The sequence below is a fragment of the Bos grunniens genome, chromosome 3, assembly GCF_055505025.1.
Source record: "Bos grunniens cultivar Pamir isolate PY7600 chromosome 3, Bosgru_T2T1.0, whole genome shotgun sequence".
Classification (NCBI taxonomy): Eukaryota; Metazoa; Chordata; class Mammalia; order Artiodactyla; family Bovidae; genus Bos; species Bos grunniens.
The window spans coordinates 11,638,771-11,657,018 of NC_141167.1; the positions used below are offsets into that span (position 1 = coordinate 11,638,771).

Sequence of the window (18,248 nt, forward strand, 5' to 3'; positions counted from 1 at the left end):
AATGCATTTTCTGCTTCTATTGAAATGATCATATGACTTTTATCCTTAATTTTGTTAATGTGGTCAAATCACATTGACTGATTTGCAGATACTGACCCATCCTCACAACCTAGAATAAATCTGGGCTTCCCTGGTGACTCAGACTGTAAGAACCCTGCCCACAGTGTGGGAGACCTAGGTTCAGTCCCTGGGCTGGGGAGATCCCCTGGAGAAGCGAACAGCTACCCACTTCAGTATTCTTGCCTGGAGAATTCCATGGACAGAGGAGCTTGGCAGGCTGCAGTCCACAGGGTAGCAAAGAGTTGAACACAACTGAGTGACTTTCACTTTCAGTCATGGTTTATGATCCTTTTAATGTACTGTTGAATTTGATTTGCTAGTATTTTGTTGAGGATTTTTGTGTCTGTGTTCATCAGGGATATTGACTTGTAATTCTTTTCTTGAGACGTCCTTGTCTGGTTTTGGTAGAAGGGTGATGCCAGCTAACCCTGTAAAATGAGTTTAGAAGAGTTTCCTCCTCTTTTATTTTTTGGAAGTTTGAGGAGGATTGGTGTTAATTCTTCCTTGAATGTTTAGTAAAATTCACCAGGAACACTATCTCGTCCTGGACTTTTATTTGTTGAGAGATTTTTGATTACCCATCATCAAAATCAGTTTGATTCAATCACTAGTAATCAATCTATTCAGATTTTCTATTTTCTGCTCCATCATGATTCTGTTTCTAACCCATCCTCCATATTACTACTGACATTATTGATCCTACATTAACCCCCATTCTTACCACACCTAAAATCTTTACTGTTAAACAAAGCTGTGCAGTGCTTTCCCTGCTGCCTACAGATAAAAGTTCAAATTCCTAAGCATATCATTCAGTCTCATTCCATATGTTCATTTCAACTTCATTTTTTTCTCCATAGGCTCCATATTCTCTTCATCTTAGTCAATTAACTGTTCCCTAAATCTACCATGGAGTTTTATGCCCCCTGTGTTTTGTTAAGGCCATTCACTCTCTCTAGTGTCTGCTCACCCCACCCACCCCCAAAAGGCCAAATATCCCTCATTCCTCTCTTGGTGAAGAACCCTCAGGGCTCACTCTCATAGTTACTTCCTTTGGTATTCTTATACAGGACTAAGTACCAGTAATACTGTAACCACTTATTGGTTGTTCTATAATTGTAGATGCTCTGTTTCCTTTACTCTTCTACTGAATTATGTTTTCCAAGAGAGGACAAACTTTTGGCTTTGCTTTGTTTTTCTTTGCAATTCACAGTCTGTAGCATAGTAACTAATATATAGGCACTCAGTTAAATGTTCTGGGTTTTAAAAAACACATAACATACAATGTACCGTTGTAGCTGTTTTTCAAGTGTATAGTTCTGCGGCGTTAAGTAATTCACAGTATTGTCCAGCCATACCACCTTCTGTCTCGGGAACTTTCTCATCTTTCCAGACACTCTGTTCTCATTAAATACTAACTCCCTGTAGCTCAGCTGGTAAAGAATCCACCTGCAATGTAGGACACCCTGGTTCGATTCCTGAGTCGGGAACATCCACTGGAGAAGGGATAGGCTACCCACTCCAGTATTCTTGGGCTTCCCTGGTGGCTCAGCTGGTATAGAATCCGCCTGCAATGTGGGAGACGTGGCTTCAATCCCTGGGTTGGAAAAATCCCTGAGAACGGAAAGGCTACCCACTCCATAGTGGAATTCTACTGGAGAATTCCATGGACTGTATGGTCCATGGGGTCGCAAAGAGTCAGACAGGACTGAGCGACTTTCACTTTCACTTTTCCCCATTCCCGCCTCCCTCCAACCCATGGCGATCACCATTCTACTTTCTGCCTCCTGTGAATTTCACTATTTCAGTTACCTCATATAAATGAATTCTACAATATTTGTACTTTTGTGACTCGTTTTAGCATAACGTCATGAAAGTTTAAGGCTTCCCAGGTGGCACAGTGGTTAAGAATTCGCCTACCAGTGCAGGAGACACAAGAGATGCTGGTTCAATCCCTGGATCAGGAAGAGTCCCCTGGAGAAGGAAATGGCAACCCATTCCAGTATTCTTGCTTGGAAAATCCCATGGACAGAGGAGTCTGGCGCGTCATTGGGGTCACAAAGAATGGGACAGGACTGAGCATACATACACGCATGTTAAGAACATAAGCTTTAGAAACAGAAAAGTTGACCTTTATCACAAATATAAAGGACCGTGCCTTGGAAACATCAGGTTTCATCCATGTTACAGTATGTGGCAGATTTTTCTTCCTTTTTCAGACTGAATAGTATTCCCTTATATACACACACACACACTCGTACACACACACACTACCCTTTATTATACATTCAGCCATCAGTGGATACTTGAATTGTGTCCACCTCCTGCTATTGAGAATTATGCTGCTTTGAACCCAGGTGTGCAAACATCTGTTTGAGTCCCTGTTTTTACTTCTTTTGGATACATACCCAGAATCAGCTAAATTTTGTGGTTTTTTCCCCCCCACTGGATTATTAAACTAAGATGTATTTTGTTAATGTACAAAGATGTGGTAAATATTTATTTAGAAGTTTAGAAATCAGCAGAATATTCCGTTGCCTCCTTAGGGTACCAGCCGACCTTCACACTATCATGTTTTATGGGATGATAACTGCTTTACTGCAGATGAACTTCAGCTGCTAACTTACCAGCTCTGCCACACTTACGTGCGCTGTACACGCTCTGTTTCTATACCTGCACCAGCGTATTATGCTCACCTGGTGGCGTTTAGAGCCAGATATCATCTCGTGGACAAAGAACATGACAGGTAATACAGACGCATAACAAGCACAGATTCTCACCCAAATCCAAATACACTGTGTGTTAGGATTTTCTTGGGAAATATCTTTTTAAGTATTTATGTGTAAGTGAGCATATATGTGCCTCTCTATTTGCCATAAAGTACTGCCACTGAGAATTAACATTCCACAGGCTATTAAAAGAGTCAGTGAGCCAAATAAAAAGCACTGATAGAACTAATTGTCCAAGGTGAGGGTTCCTATTAAGATGTACAGTCTAGGCTTATTAGTAATAGTGTGATGTAGTGATTTTGTTGCTTTACCATTAGTTCAGGGGAGAGATTATCAGTAATAAAAGTGATATATTCAGACAGAATTGTAGGATGTCTTGGATTTGCTTCTAAATAATCCTGGGGGGGGGTGAGAAAAGTAAAACAGAATTGGCGTTGAGTTCATAATTATTGAAACTAGATGACAGACATGTCAGGGTTCATTACACTGGCCACTTTGTTTTTAATTTTAAAAATTTTTCTACAAATAATATTCTTCAGAATTATTACATCAGAATAGGGTTTGGTTTTGTGCTCATTGCCACTTTTCTTACAGTGCTGAAGGAAGTCACGTTTCAGGACAGAGCAATGGACGAGATCCACAAGCTCTTGCCAAGGCTGTACAGATTCACCAAGATACCTTACGCACAATGTACTTTGCTTAAAAAGTCTAAGAATATTCTCTGAGAGGAAGAACTGGAAGATGAATCGACATACAACTTATGTTTCCAGTGGAGTCAGCTGGGTGAGGATACCTCCAGCCATACAGAAACCAACACTGTGTGGGGGCCAGGGTCTGATTTTATGTTGATACAGGAAGATTGTTTACTTCATCAAGGAACACAGCACCATTATGCAATATGAAACCAGCCAACTGCTTTTTGTGCGGTCTCCTGTAGGAAGTATCGCGGTTGTTTTGTTTTCACTTTCTTGTAGTCTAACCCTTTTAATGCCTTTACCTCAAGTTGCTTGGCAGCACAACTCTTTGCAAAAAAAAAAAAAAGTAAAGAAAAAGTAAATGAAGGTTTTTTTTTTTTTTAAAAACTACACCTATATGAATAATCAAAGTGATTGTTCACAATGATGTGTGCAAAAAAATTAATGTGCATTCATGTATTCTTGTAAAAGTTATCTGTATATTTTACATATATACATGCATACTGCATATGCATATATATCTGGATCTACACTGATAGTAGATATATATGTATCCCTGTATATATTTTATAGTTCATTCCGTCGGGGAACTGTCTTTCCCTTTTATTATTCTCCCACTGCCACTTTCATTTTTCTCTCTACCTCCCTTGCCTTCTTCACCTACATTTTTTTTCCCTGATGCTACCAGTGACATTCAAATATTCATGTATCTGGTTCATTTGAATATGAAGCATGGCAAACTAGATTTTTATTTTGCACACCCTACTCCTATCTCTTGTCTCATACACAATTTTGAGTCCTCAACTCTTGGTATTGCTTTCCTAAGAAACAAAATTATTTTATATATACATATATATATAAAATATGGTTTTGTGAGAGCGAATGTCTGCCCCCTCCAGCCCTCAGCTTACATTGGCCGTTTGTGCAATGTGTACATAAGCAGTAGCACCTAAACCATTCTTTTTCTTTAGTGAATTTGTTCAAGCTGCTATTAAAAAAGAAAACTTGTCAAAAGTTGTAACTCTCTCTATAACTGATGCTACTATTCTAAAGTCTTCTGTTTCTATGTGTTATACATGGAAATTCCTTAAAGCTTTTATAAAGGGTAAATGTTTTACATGATTGGAATCGTGTAGGGTTGAGGTCTCTGAAATTGGGTAGAGAGAAGGGTTGTTGAGGTTTCTTTTAATTTTTTTTTGCTAGTTTACTTGCTGCCTCTCATACCTTAATGTGATTTTCATATATATATTTTTATATATATGTGTTGTATATATAAACATATATGTATGTGTTTTGAAGTATAGCTTCCTTTTCTTTTATATTTATTAGAATAGTGCTTTAATAATTATAGAATCGTATTGGCAACATCTTTTATAGAAATATAATCATGTTTATTTTAAGAACTGACAATTTGTTTTTGCTCTCTTTTAGTGCAATAAGCAGTTTTAAAAAGAAAGCTGTGTCTGTTTTACATCTTTACCACAAATCATGGGAGAAACAGGCACCTCCATAATTTTAAAAGGGCAAAGTAATATAGCCTTAATTTCAGAAGGAAAGTTTTATAATTTTCAAGTTTAAATCATGTCTGATAAAAATCATTATGAAAATGAAGGAAGTTAAATTTCCTAAATGAGTCTTGACCTTGAATATTAAAGTTGAAAAACTTTGATTTAATTAATGACAATGACTAGCTTAAGATATAGAAGACATTTAAATTTTTGAAAAGAGCTCGTGTTTATTGAAGAATCATACTGGTAAGCTGCCAGTTTTCATTTACTAAAATGTGTCAGGAAAATATAAAATGATATTTTTAAAACTTTATTTGCTAATTCATCACTAGTGTAACTTTCCTTTTAAAATTAGGGAGATGGTGACAAAGGAAGTTATCATTTGAAATGAGTTAAATCACTGAAATGTTGAAAAACTTTTTTGCAGAACTTTTGTTTTTATTAACTTCACTTTAAGATAGTAAAAAATACTATAAAGCTGTCAAAACCGAGTTTATCAGTAACCTTGGATTCAAGGGAGCTTTGCACTTTGTAACTCATGAAAATTGCATTTAAATTTTTTTTTTTTTTTTTTTTGCACTGGTTCAGAGTGTAGATATTACAGATTGTTTCCAGTGGGCATTGTTAACCTTTCAGAATTCCATCTGCACATGAAAACAAATGGATTAGCTCTTTAGTTTCTCTCTTACCTGTTATCCATGTAATGCCAATTTACTGTATTTTGAGCCTAAAATCTGAGCCCATGTCCTCCAACAGGTATGAAATCTTTTGTCCCCCTGCCAGAAAATTAAGAAAGTACTGTATTTTGTATGTTTATTATATTGAAGTTGCTGAGATGCAATTTACAACACTGTTTCAAAGCTCTTTACATAAGGTGATGTTTGTGTAGTATATACATTTTTCTCCCAACCGCCTCTCCTCCTCCAAAAAATGTCTATAAAGGTTGTATTTTTTTTTTACATTGAAGTTTCACTGAATATAATCCAGAACATAGACAGGAGAAGGAAATAGTGTATCTTAGATGGTAAAACCTGATGGCGTATGTTTGCTCAGTATGAGTAAAGCATCTTCTTTATCAGTGGGAGTTTCACAGATTCATGTGGGAGACTTTAGGGCCTAGGGAAGAACTGTAGATAATTTCCCCCTGTTTACCTGGTTTACCTAATTTCAGTCACCTAATCTCACATGTGCTAAAGTAAAGCCCACAATTTAAATCTATTTAGAAGGACTTTTACAGAGGAAAAAAAATTTTTTTTAACATAAAGCTTTACCTTTGAAATGAGTTCTTTATAAAGGGTGCTCTTAGAGTTTCAACATTGCTAGTTTAAAGTTGGTTAACTTGAAAGAATATGTATAGTATATTTCTATTTTGCTTACTAACAAATTGGTGTATCAAACTTAATTATAAGAAAATTTGTGCTTAGAATTTTAAGATAAAAGACTAAATGGCACATATTTTTTGAAATTTGTTTTAATTGTTATTGTACTTCTGGTGTAGAATCACTGATCTTTTTTATTTAAAAAAAGGAGGAAAAAAAGATTGTTTTGAGTTTAAATGGTCATGAAACTCAACAGTGACCTTTCTGTTCCTGCCCTTGCTCACTAACTATACATACGGTGAATGCTAAATTTCTCTCTGCTGTTTTCTGTGATATATGAGTGACTTTAAAATGTCAGTCCCAGCAACTGGTATAATAGATTTTCATGTGAAGAAGAATTGGGAGCTTAATGTATATTCTGGATGGCAAATATGTAAAGTGCTGATACATGTTTTATATTACAGTATCAAGTTAATGGCATTGAGGACCATGCATTTATAATACTGTAGCTGCTATATTTATTTAATGAAGTAGAGTCTGACAGTTACTGCACTAAACAGTAAGGAGATGAGCAGGATTCAAGGCTGGTGTTAAACTTTTTTTTTTTTTTTTCCTAAATAAGATTTAAGAACATGAAATATCAAGATAACAAAGGGTGCTGCCAATTTAGGTTCAATTTAATGTCAGGACACTCTTTCTTTGTTTTAGAAATGTGGATTTTTACTTTAAGAGTTTTGAAAAAGGGTACCTCAGCCTCCTTAGTACTGGTTTTTGGCTTATTTTCACAGACATACAGATGCCCTTTATTTTTTTCTTAATATTTACCTTTTAACACATTTCTCAGAAAAAGTATTTGTCTATGAAAATCTTCCTGGTTATAACCTATTAATTTATTTATCTTCCTTGAAGAGGGTCTAGGTGGGATTCTAGTAGGAGTATACTGGGTGTTTTAGAAGGCACTTGATAAAGATTCATCTCTTCCTTCTAGCATGGAGACTCCTAGCCTTCTAAACACCTATACTAGTTTTCCAAACTATAATAGGTTCTCTAATGACCCACCACTGCCTAAAGTTTACTTACATATTCTCTAATGGATTTTAGTATGACAGACCTCATCACAGGCTTAGTCATGACAGACTTAAGCTATGTCTAGGAGAATAAAAGCTGAGTTGCCGTTCCTTAGAAATGATTGGCAGAGGATCTCAATGTTTAAGGAAAAGGTGAACACTCAGAATGCCAGTAATAAATCTGAAGGATCTATTTCTGATGAATTATAGACTAGGAATTAGAGATTCTTATCCAAGAAATTTTGTGGGTATTTGATTCAGAGGCCAATATGAATTTACCATAGGTAGTGATTTTTATGAAATTCATGAAGCTTAGCCACTTGGATACAGCTAGAATATTTTGTAGTCTTGCTATTAAAACTTGATAGTGATGTTTTTCCAAGAGGCTTAACTGACAGGTCTGCGTAAATTTTATTCAGTATCATTTAACCTGGTTTAAATAGTTGTTTTAATTCATCCTCTTAGATGTTTTCCTGTTGAATACTTTTTAAAGACAAGTTGCCACTAACAGTAACTTGCTACTTAAATTATCTTTTGTGAGTTATCCAGTCAAGCTGTAAAAAGACACCATTGGAATGGTATCTTTATTTTGGCTTTTTTAATCCTTTTCATTCTTTTTGAGAATTCATGGATATCCTAAAGCTTCAATAATAATACTTGCGAGACTTTATACCAGGTGAGACCTTTGTGAGTGGTAGTATAACCCTGACTCTAGAGGCTGTCTGTATTTTCCTTTTCTCCTCTCACTTGATCATATAAAGCACTTTGTGCTTCTGCAGGAGTCAAAAAGCAAAGAATAATGTGTAAAATCAGTACATAGATGGGAAAGTGAGAATTTTCTCCAAAAAAATCATTTAAAAAAATTCCTACATATACTAAGAACATTTGTGATCAGTGGCAATACTAGAAATGATACTGTGATTAGTGAAACCTAAGCTGATTCACAGGAAGAAAAATTCAGTCTCTCTCTCTCTCTCTCTCTCTCTCTCTCTATATATATATATAGCCTCAAAGGGAAAAATGTTTTTTACTTTTTCCTGCTTTTAAAAGTGGTACATTTCAGTTTCTAGTTTTCCATGTTGATCAAAATAATTTCTTTTAACTGAGATACAGTGGTCAAAGCTTGTGCTAATATTATCTACTACTAGTTGAATTTTATTTTTCTTTACCCATCAAAGATAGTGCTCTATATTTTTACATTGTTGTAAGAATATTTTGCTCTTGAAGTATGGAAAGTAAAGATTTTAATTTGAATTAAAAATAGAAGGTTAATAAATTTCATATGGAGGGTTGAGATTTACCAATGAGAAGCCCTCTTGAAGTATCAGGTAGCCAACAGAATGACAAAATTAAGATGCTGTTGAATCATCCATCCAGCCATTGGTCTCACTTCCTTTTTGAAATCAATATCTGAGGTAACCAAACTCTAATATTGTATCTATGTTAGGGTATCATTAAAGCAAAGATGTTCTTCAGGGTAGACGCTGAATTAAAATTTTAAATCATTTTTTAAAGCAAGGCGGTTCTTAGAAAGTGCCTTTTCAGAAGATGGTGCTGTAGACTTTTATTTTTCAAGTAGCATGAGGCTAAAAATTTAAAAGATAAATTATTTTAGAACTCCAAGAGTATGACCGTTTCATATAAATAATGTTATTTGTTGTCCTGAATCTGGTCCAAGGGAACCAAATATAGCTTTTATTCAAGTAAAGTATCTAAGTAAATGCTCACCAAATGTATTTTGTAGGTTTAAAAACACAGTTTTTAACAGAAGTAACCCTTTCAGTTCTCAGCTGTGTTGAAGGTAATCTATATGGCACATAAAACAGCGAGTTTGCTGAACTTTTTAGCAAGGGTACGAGTACGGTAGTAAACCCCCAAAGTCAATGGTAACTTGCCAGAAATTATGTGATAGGCTACCCTCTCCCCCTCCAGCATATTGACCCTTTTGTAAATATCTATTGGTGGCCTTTTCTAATTACTCTTTACTAAAGAAGACTGCACAGAAAGATAGAGCCAACTCACCAAGGAAATAGGAAAAGTAAAATGGTATGTCTCTATCTTTAGGGAAATCTTTTCTCTTTCAGGCAGCAAGATACATTCTAAACGTCTCCCTCTCTTTCTAGCGTAGATGGAAATGATGACAGTGCATCTGTACGATCGGTTAATTCGAAATTGAACGTGTAAAAATCAGGCTTTGGAGGAGAGAAGTAAAAGGAAGGATAATAGCAGAATTATTCCTACTGGTTGGAAAGTTAGTAATCTATCAGGAAGCAGTTTTCCCTTGAACTAGAAGTAGTAAACAGCAGTAAATGATCACCTAACCAGTTCTTGCTTGTGAACTTGGTGAGCACTCTTCCAGAAAAGAATAAACTTAAAAAACAGACAAAAGAACACCACACCTCAGTAACCTTGTATGCTGCATTATGTAATAATGATAGTGAAATTACATTGATTGTTTGGAGTGTACTGTGTCTGTCTGCAAACACACATGCACAGTAAACGTCTTCATTTTTATAATGTCATAATAGTGATTATGGGTTTATTTTTTTAATATTAATTTTTCTATTGTGATGTTTGTATTTATTGACAATTTGTGCACAACTTTTATATTTTGCTTAGATATTGGTTTTAAGGTATTTTATTTTTATAGATATTTCTAGCTTTTCCTCTTTCTTTGTAATATCAGCTAAGATAAGATGGAATGTTAACATACCAACCAAACTACTAATTCCATAAACTCTAGAGTTTGGATTTTTACCAATAAACCATTAACACTATTTTCTAACTTAGAATATTTAATGTTGTTTATATAGTGGGCATTAAAAAAGACAGTCTTTAGACAGATTTCTAAATGTGGAGGGGAAGTGGAACTTTACTATAGGATTTCCTCCCCTTAAGTATCTGACTAACAGACTGGATTGATTTCACCTGATCTGCGGATTGGTGCCAGCTTGTTACACTTCTTTTTCTAACTTCAGCTACAGTTGGAACTGCTTAAATGGTTACATCATTCAGCATTAGGATTATGATACCATTTTTATAGACCTGGAAAACAGCAAGTGATCCAGAAGTCAGTGATAATTGACTTTGAAATGGGGTGTCCCTCCTCTGCCATAATTATATTATATGGAAGACTTGCTACCCTGAATTTTTTCCTACTGTGCTTTTAAAATTGTTTTAACCCTACCATACTTTTAAAGTTGTTTCACAGAGTTTAAGTGGCTAAACTTAAGATAAAGACTGATTAATACTGTATTTCAGCTAATTAAACATTTAAGTAATAATTATGAATTTAAATTAATTGGAGGACAGTTAAAAGTATTATATAATATTAATTTCAAGTGTAATATAGTCACTTTAGTTTCCTAGTGAATCAGTTTAGTTCAGTCGCTCAGTCGTGTCCAACTCTTGGTGACCCCATGGACGAAGAGATCAAGATTATTTGTATTGACGTTAACTTTTTATAAAAGTACATGAAAAAAGTGAATTCTCTTAAACAGGTAAAACATTTCCATTGTATTTTTACACAGTGAATTTTCTTGGTAAGCCAATTTTTTTCTGTAAGAGATTAAAAGATAAACTTGATCCCACCCTCTGAGCTTTAAATTCTAATTTATCAGGGTTTAATGTATGACATTTTGCCGTACTATATTCTTTCACTGAGAGGGGTAAATGAGAAAGTTTCAAGTAATTATAATCAGAAAAATATTATTTTTATATTGTGTGAAACAGTTTAAAATGAATCAGCGTGTGATTTCATGAAGATGTTAGTTATATCACTTTTCCCCCACATTTTTGCCAGTTTCAGTGGGCTTTTAAATACTCATAATACACTAAGCTACTTCCTTTACCCTGATATCAAGTTGTAATTGAAGGTTGGTATCCGGGAGTTGGTGATGGGCAGGGAGGCCTGGCGTGCTGCAGTTCATGGGGTCGCAAAGAGTCACACACGACAGAGCGACTGAACTGAACTGAACTGATTCTGATTATAGGAATTTGTTGATACTGAAAAACTAAATATGTTTTGAGCAGTCAGATATGTTTTTGTTGCAAGTATACGCCCCCCTCTTAAGGATATTTATTGTGGTCATAATTTTAATAGTTTTATTCATTATGCTTCAACATTGCCCTAGACTGTCAGGCATATAATTCTTGTAGGCCAGTATTTTTAAGGCAGCTCTAAGTAGAAGTCCTCCTTTGTTTTCTTTTTTTCTTCCAAAAGCTCTTAGGAACCTGACATGTAGAGCTTATTTCACTGTTTATGGTTGGCTCCATAAATCAGGGTACCCAGCATCAGTGCTGAATTACCATGCTGAAGTACTGGGTGACGTGCTCAAGCTTACAGTCACCTCTTAGAGCTGTCATGAATAGTCTTATGTGAGTAGGAAACAGATAGGAATATCGATCATTAGAACTTTGCTTTTTTGTGTGATGTTTTATTTCTAAAAATTGACTATATGCAAATCTACAGTGTTATGTTTTAAGTTTAAAAGGCTGTGCCAGAGACTAGAGAGGGAGATCACTCTGGTATTTAGTGCCTAAAACTTTCCAGCTTTATTTACTTCATGGCTTTAGTTGGAAGGACAAACAAAAATCCTTTAATTTGGCCCTTTATTTTTAGAACCAAAGAAGGGAGAACTTTTCTACAAAAAATGTTGCAGGTGTGATAGGAGATCTTTGTGAAGAAATGGACTAGTGGGTTTGTAAGAGTATGTAGTAAGGGGGGAAATGAGGAAAAGGAAAAGGTTTCTTTGCTGGAATCCTTTTGGACAGAAAGCTTAAATTGTTTGATACTTACCTATTTCTCATAGTCACATTGTAAAAGAGGAACTGTTGTGATTTGAACCTAAGAAAGTGTCACTGTAAACTAACTGTATTTTATGTTGTTTGTTGTCCCAGATCTAAAGGTACATCTGTCTTCATCAGAGACGTTGCTTCTGAATTGTAATTTTAAAATGAAGTATTTTTCTTAAATAGAGCCGCGAAATTGCTATCAACAAAGCTTCTCCAGCTTTTCCCTTTATATAGAAAACACAAAACAGAACCTTCCCAGACAAGGTTGTCTTTCCTGTAAAAAAAAAATATTTTTTGATAAAAGATTTGGGGAAAACACTGGTAGGCTGTGATGAAGAGGGAATTTTGCCTAACATAAACAGTCCAGCCAGGTTAATGGATACAGTTTGATCCCAGGGAGTTTAACAAGAGGAACCTTTGGTAGCAGGTAAACATTTGGTTTTGGTAGCAACAGGCTTGGATCTCTGGTGGTGATTAACTGCGAATATCTCCCTGTTTCATAGAAAGGGAATGATCTCATAGTGTTGATGATGATCCTGCATGTGCTGTTTTTCTAATTCAGAAATCAGGTCTAGCAAGCACTAACCAAAATCTAATACTTTGTCCCCATAAGATTCTTAAAAAGTTTTCCAGGAGCTTTCTCATTTCTTAGCCCAGAGTACAGCCATTCTCCTCTTTAAAAAAGAAAGAAAAAGGATTTAGAGGCAGTTTATATAGAATTCTGCTTTGAGTAAGTGTCTTTAAAATACTTTGGAAAGAAAGATCACATACCACAAGTTATGGCTTGATTGAGAGACTCTCTGAATACTGTTTTCATGTTTGGGTTCTAAAGTTTTTTCTTTGACATACCATTCTTTGATCTACTTGAGTGCCATCATTCTGTTTGGGGATGTTGTCAGTGCTTTATGCCATTTATGAGTCGTGCAGTTCTTCTCTCTCCTCCCCCTTACAGACACACACAAACACACACACTATTAAAAGGGGGAGGGATAAAAGAAAAAAGATAGTAAGAATCATTGGAATGTAACTTTAGTTAATAATGATAGAGAGAAATCCTAACTTGGTTAAATGAGAATTAAGATTGAAAGTGTTAGTCCTGCAGCTATTCTCTCTGTCCATAAAGGTTTTTGCTACCTGTAGAGTGATAATGTGTACAGAATATGTACCTGAAATAGGATGTTATAGCAAAGTAATAGAGAAAATTATTCTTGAAAGTAACATTTCAGTTTTTTGCAACAGTGATGCCCATATTCTTAAGGAAAATTAATGTAGCTTCTAGTTTTAATGAATCAGACTCTGATTTAAACATCAGAAGATTTGTAACTGATTCTGACATGTCACCTTAAATATATAAAAATTGTATTAAATGAATACTTAAGACTATTATGTCCTCTTAATTTACATATTATTTCAGACCTTAGTTCTGTAGATAGATCTCTCACCTATACGCCTCTTAGTGTGTGCAAAGTTCCATATTAAAATTTTTTTTAATTCATTTTGTAGTCAAACCTGAACTATAAAGGAGAAAGCAAAATAAGTTTCAAATACCAGAACTTTTAGAAGATCACAACTGGAAAAAGATGGTTGAGAGCTTGTTGCCTTTGAGGGTAGTCAAAGTATTAGTCACTCAGTCAGGTCTGACTCTTTGAAGCCCCATGGACTGTAGCCCACCAGCCTCCTCTGTCCATGGAATTCTCCAGGCGAGAATACTGGAGTGGGTAGCCATTCCCTTCCCCAGGGGATCTTAAAGGCCTCTAAAACTTGAGCTAAGACTTGGAGTTTAGTCAGCTCTACCACTAATTTGCTCTGTGTCCTTAAGGCAGTTTCCTTAATCTCTTTATGTCTAGGCTCTTGTAAAATGGTATTGATAATACCTGCCCTCATCTCCCTCACAAAGTAGTTCTAAGATTAGGATGATTGTGACAGTGCTTGAGTTCTCCAAAAGAAAAGCGACTCAGAGGTTCAAGATAAAAGAATATTGTTGTATGAAGTGTTCATTTCCAGTTTGCCCCTATGAAAGTATCTTTAGTTACCACCCTGGATCATTTTATCAAACAAATGTAAGAGAAACGGAGGCTTTATCATGGTATGGCGTTCGCCTACAAACGTATCCTGTTTCATTTCTCCCCTGCTAGCTATCACACAGGTTGAATTTTTCTTTATAATCATTTTTGGAAAAAGTGCAACTCCAAAAACCAAACTCCTTTTAGTGGTGCTATGGCAGCTGTGATTGTATTTCAAGTTAGATTAATGTGATGAAACCATCAGATAATCAAAACTTAACTAACTTTGCCTTTTGCCTTCAGGCATTTTTGCTGTGGATTGGCATCAGAGGCTGTTGCACAACCAGATAATTATCCATTTGTTATCCCTTTGTTTCTTGCAGATCTTTTTGTACCTTTTTTTGGAGTACGGGGTTAGGTTTTAAGAAGGAAAGTGTGCTTCTTTCACTTAACACTTCACAGAGTTGACCTTGCTTTCCAATCACCATGTACCTGTAAAAAATCATATTAAAAGGGTTTTTTTCTTCATTTAAATTCAGTTCGGAGCATCTGCAGGTGATTTTAGGCAGCCTGTTGGTGTCTGACCCAGTTATCTTTATGGATTGTGGGCAGAACCTTACATTTTTACAGACTTACCCACTTTCCTGGGGGTAAGGGGCTCCTGTTTCTAGGAAAAAAACAAAGGGCACATCACCACAGGTTGTATAAGCAATTCCTTTGCTTGTTTGTTTTGTTAAGAAATAAAGGATGCATTTGAGGTACACAGGGTATGAATGCATTCAACATTTATTTTTTATTTCTATAGATGATCTCCCCTTCTTGCAGGCAGTTTGAGCTTTTAGCTCATCACTAACGCGGGTGATATCTGCCTTAGTTTTATAGGATAAAGTTGGGGAGGTTCATGCTTGGAAAATGAACAAAAAAAACTCCACCTTGCTGGGTGAGATAGCTGAGAACATTGGATATTTCAGGAATACTTTTAAACAGTTTTTGCTATAATGTGTAGCTTTAATATTTGTCTTCAGTTATAGACCCATGAAAGTATTACTGTATCTTGTGAATAAAGATCATTCTTGTGGACTATATGGATGCATTCATAGGCTGTGGGAAGCAGTGGCGTGTGTGTGTCCGTGTGTGTGTAAATATTCTATGTTTATAACACTGTGTATTACATAAGTTTATATAGAACAAATGTGTTTCTTTAATGTTTTGGGGGACTAAAATTGTAATACAACCATTCCAGTGTAATCTGACCACTCACTCTAGAGAACATTTATACTACACACAGATACACACCCCTAAAGCGTGGCTAACTGCTCCCACTTTAGATAATTGCTGCTTTTTTTAAAACCCAAAATAATGGAGGAGGAAATAGCACTCTTTTTAAAGGGGCTTTTCTGAAAAGTAAAATGTAAATATAGGACATGTGGGAAGGGTGGGGCCTTCTGCAGATGTCCTACAGGTGGACAAATAGCCTTTTAAATTTTACTTTTTAACCATCTTAACCGTGTGTGCCTATTTGTACTGCAGATGTGAAATATTTGGGGGGGTTAATATCAGTATGTTTTGAAACTGAATTATTACATAAAATCAGAGTAACCTCTTTCTCCATCCTCCTTTTCCACACTGACTATTCTTGCCAAATATTTCTACTGAAACCAATTTTCAGCATGGTAAAACGATGGACACTCAAACCTCCTTCTTCATCTTCCCTATCCTGTCTTACACCTGGTCTGGCCTTATATTTTTTTGTTGGCTTTTCATAAGTAAGAACAATTTACTGTAGTTTAGAGACTGCAGAATTTCAAAATGTTTATCTATAAGCCTTCCTTTGTTAATGTTCGGTTACACAGTCATATTAGTTAAAACAGTGGAGTCAGTGGAGTGAGTCTGAGTTCTTAATATGCTGTAAGATAAAATCTTGACTGATATTAAACTTGACGGCTGCATACTATTAAGAGGAAATTGGATTACATGGTGGGTGGGAGCTAATCTATGATATATATGTAATCACTGTATAATTAGAAACACCAAATGTTGAGTCCTATCACTGTGTACTTGGGGGCCAGGCTTTGGATATGGTTTTCATTTTAATTCCTTGAAGACTGTATGTCATTAAGACGAGCAGAAGGCAAATAAAGTTTTTAAACAAAAATGCTTTGGGGGGGTATTTAAATTATGTTCCCCCCAAAAATCTTTACTACAAAAAACCTAGGGTTGAGATTGAGACGCTTCAAGCCGCTTTTTAAGCAGTTCAGTCACTTACAATATTTTATGTTAAAGAAATTGTCATAATTCTTTCTGAGCCAAACTGTCACTAAAGTGTCCTGTGACAGAACCACTCCTTTTTTCTGCCATTCTGTGTATTGGAAGAGTTCTATGTTGTATTTGTTTTTAATCCTTGATTTTAAAATATTAATGGTTTTAGTGTTGCTTAGCATCAGTTTGAAGTGTAACTTTCACTAATAACTGCAATAAAAAGAAAAGCTTTGCTCCAAACTTTCTGTTGGTGTGTGTTCATCATTACTGCACTTCAGACTTAGGTAAAGGGAGTTAGTGTGAAAGAGTAGAAAGAATTTAGGCTTTAAGAATCGTAAAGTCCTGGATTCTAGACAAGTTCCTTGATGTTTCTAAATAATAGGGCTGTTGGGATATTCAATGAGTTGCAAAGTACTTAACAGTGCTGGGCATGCAGATGGAACCCAGGGTTTAAAGAGGTTCTCCCTGGGGACTTTCCCAGTGGTCCAGTGGCTAAGACTGTGCTTCCACTGCAAGGGGCACTCAGGTTTGACCCCTGGTCAGGGAAGTTATGCATGTCAAAAAAAACCCAACTCTGATGGGCTTGGAGCTCCCTAGGGGGGAAATAAAGTGATGTAAAATACGATTAAAAAACTCTCCCCCATCTAAATAAGACATTGGGTCTCTTAGACTCTCCTTCCTTTATTTAAACAACAGACACTGGGTGGGGTGGACAGAGGAGTAAGCAAGAAGTCAGGCTTGCAAACTGCCAAGCGGTGAGAGGACTTACTAGGTAGGAGAAGCAGAAACAGAAATGAGTTGGAGAATCTGCACAGGCCCAGAGGTGGGCGCACGGCCCGGGTACGATACGCAAGACAATCTGGACTGCACAGCCGCGTGGCCTCAGCTATATCACTTCTCGTTTCATAATTGAACTTAATAGACTAAACTCAGGGGTCTCAACTTGGCCGCCAGTTTCAGTCTGCAAATAATTTTTGTTCGGTGTTGAAAATATTTTTATTGGTTGCTAACATTTAAAAGGTAGCGATGGACAGTGAAGCCTGGTGTGCTGCAGTCCACGGGGTCGCAAAGAGTCGGACACGACTGAGCGACTGAACTGAACTGACTGAACATTTAAAAAATCAGACGATCTCACATAAAAATCCCTTCAAACGTAAAGCGATTCATCGGTTTCACTATTGCTTCAGAGCCCTTTCACAGCTGCCGCAAGGGGAAGCTCAGGAGTGGCTGTCCCCCTCGGATGGAGCTGACTCCACAGCCCCCATCGCTCTTTGCCCGGTCTGCAAATGTTTGACTCAAAGGAACCCTAGCAGGACCTGAGGCCTCCAACCAAGCAGGAATCCCCATAAGAATGAGCTCCTTACCTAGGAGGAACTCAACTACTTTAAAGGATTCCAACCTAAATATTAAAAACTTGTCCCTTCTTTATATGTTTACCCTATTTATGTTCTCCAGAACATCAGAGAATTCAGTCTGATGCCATCTTGCTATTATGTATCCTGCACCCCAGGCTTCCCCCACCTCCATGTCCCCAGACTCTGTGCAACCCTCATGGTACAGTTTGTGTTCTTGAAGGATCTTGTTACTGATGCTGAAGAAGCACTGGTTACCTTAACTAACAAATGCTGATGGTTTGAGTTTCTTTAACTATGTGTGTCAGCTGTTAAGTTTGACAAATAGAAGAAAATCACTCTAATGTCAGTCTTGCCCTAAAACCACTGATATAAGTTCAGAAAACATCAATAACTATATCCAGATTCATACACTTAAATGGGGGAAATATGTGTAACAGCGATGCTAAGACATGCCCTGATAAG

General features: G+C 36.3%; 1 protein-coding gene across 23 annotated transcripts in view; it reads left to right on the forward strand.

Moving 5' to 3' along the window:
* The window catches only part of LOC147374984 (protein argonaute-3), a 136,292-nt gene that overhangs the window by 114,498 nt on the left and 3,546 nt on the right, over nucleotides 1–18,248 (forward strand). For 22 of the 23 annotated variants that reach the window (XM_086379250.1, XM_086379279.1, XM_086379139.1 and 19 more), the window contains 2 exons: nucleotides 2,604–2,803; nucleotides 3,381–6,675. The exons of the other annotated variant lie outside the window; for it this stretch is intronic. In XM_086379250.1, the coding sequence (XP_086235376.1) occupies nucleotides 2,604–2,803; nucleotides 3,381–3,489 (309 nt within the window). In that variant the 3' untranslated portion in view covers nucleotides 3,490–6,675. Of the gene's footprint in view, nucleotides 1–2,603; nucleotides 2,804–3,380; nucleotides 6,676–18,248 lie in introns of those variants that run through there. 23 annotated transcript variants of the gene reach the window in all.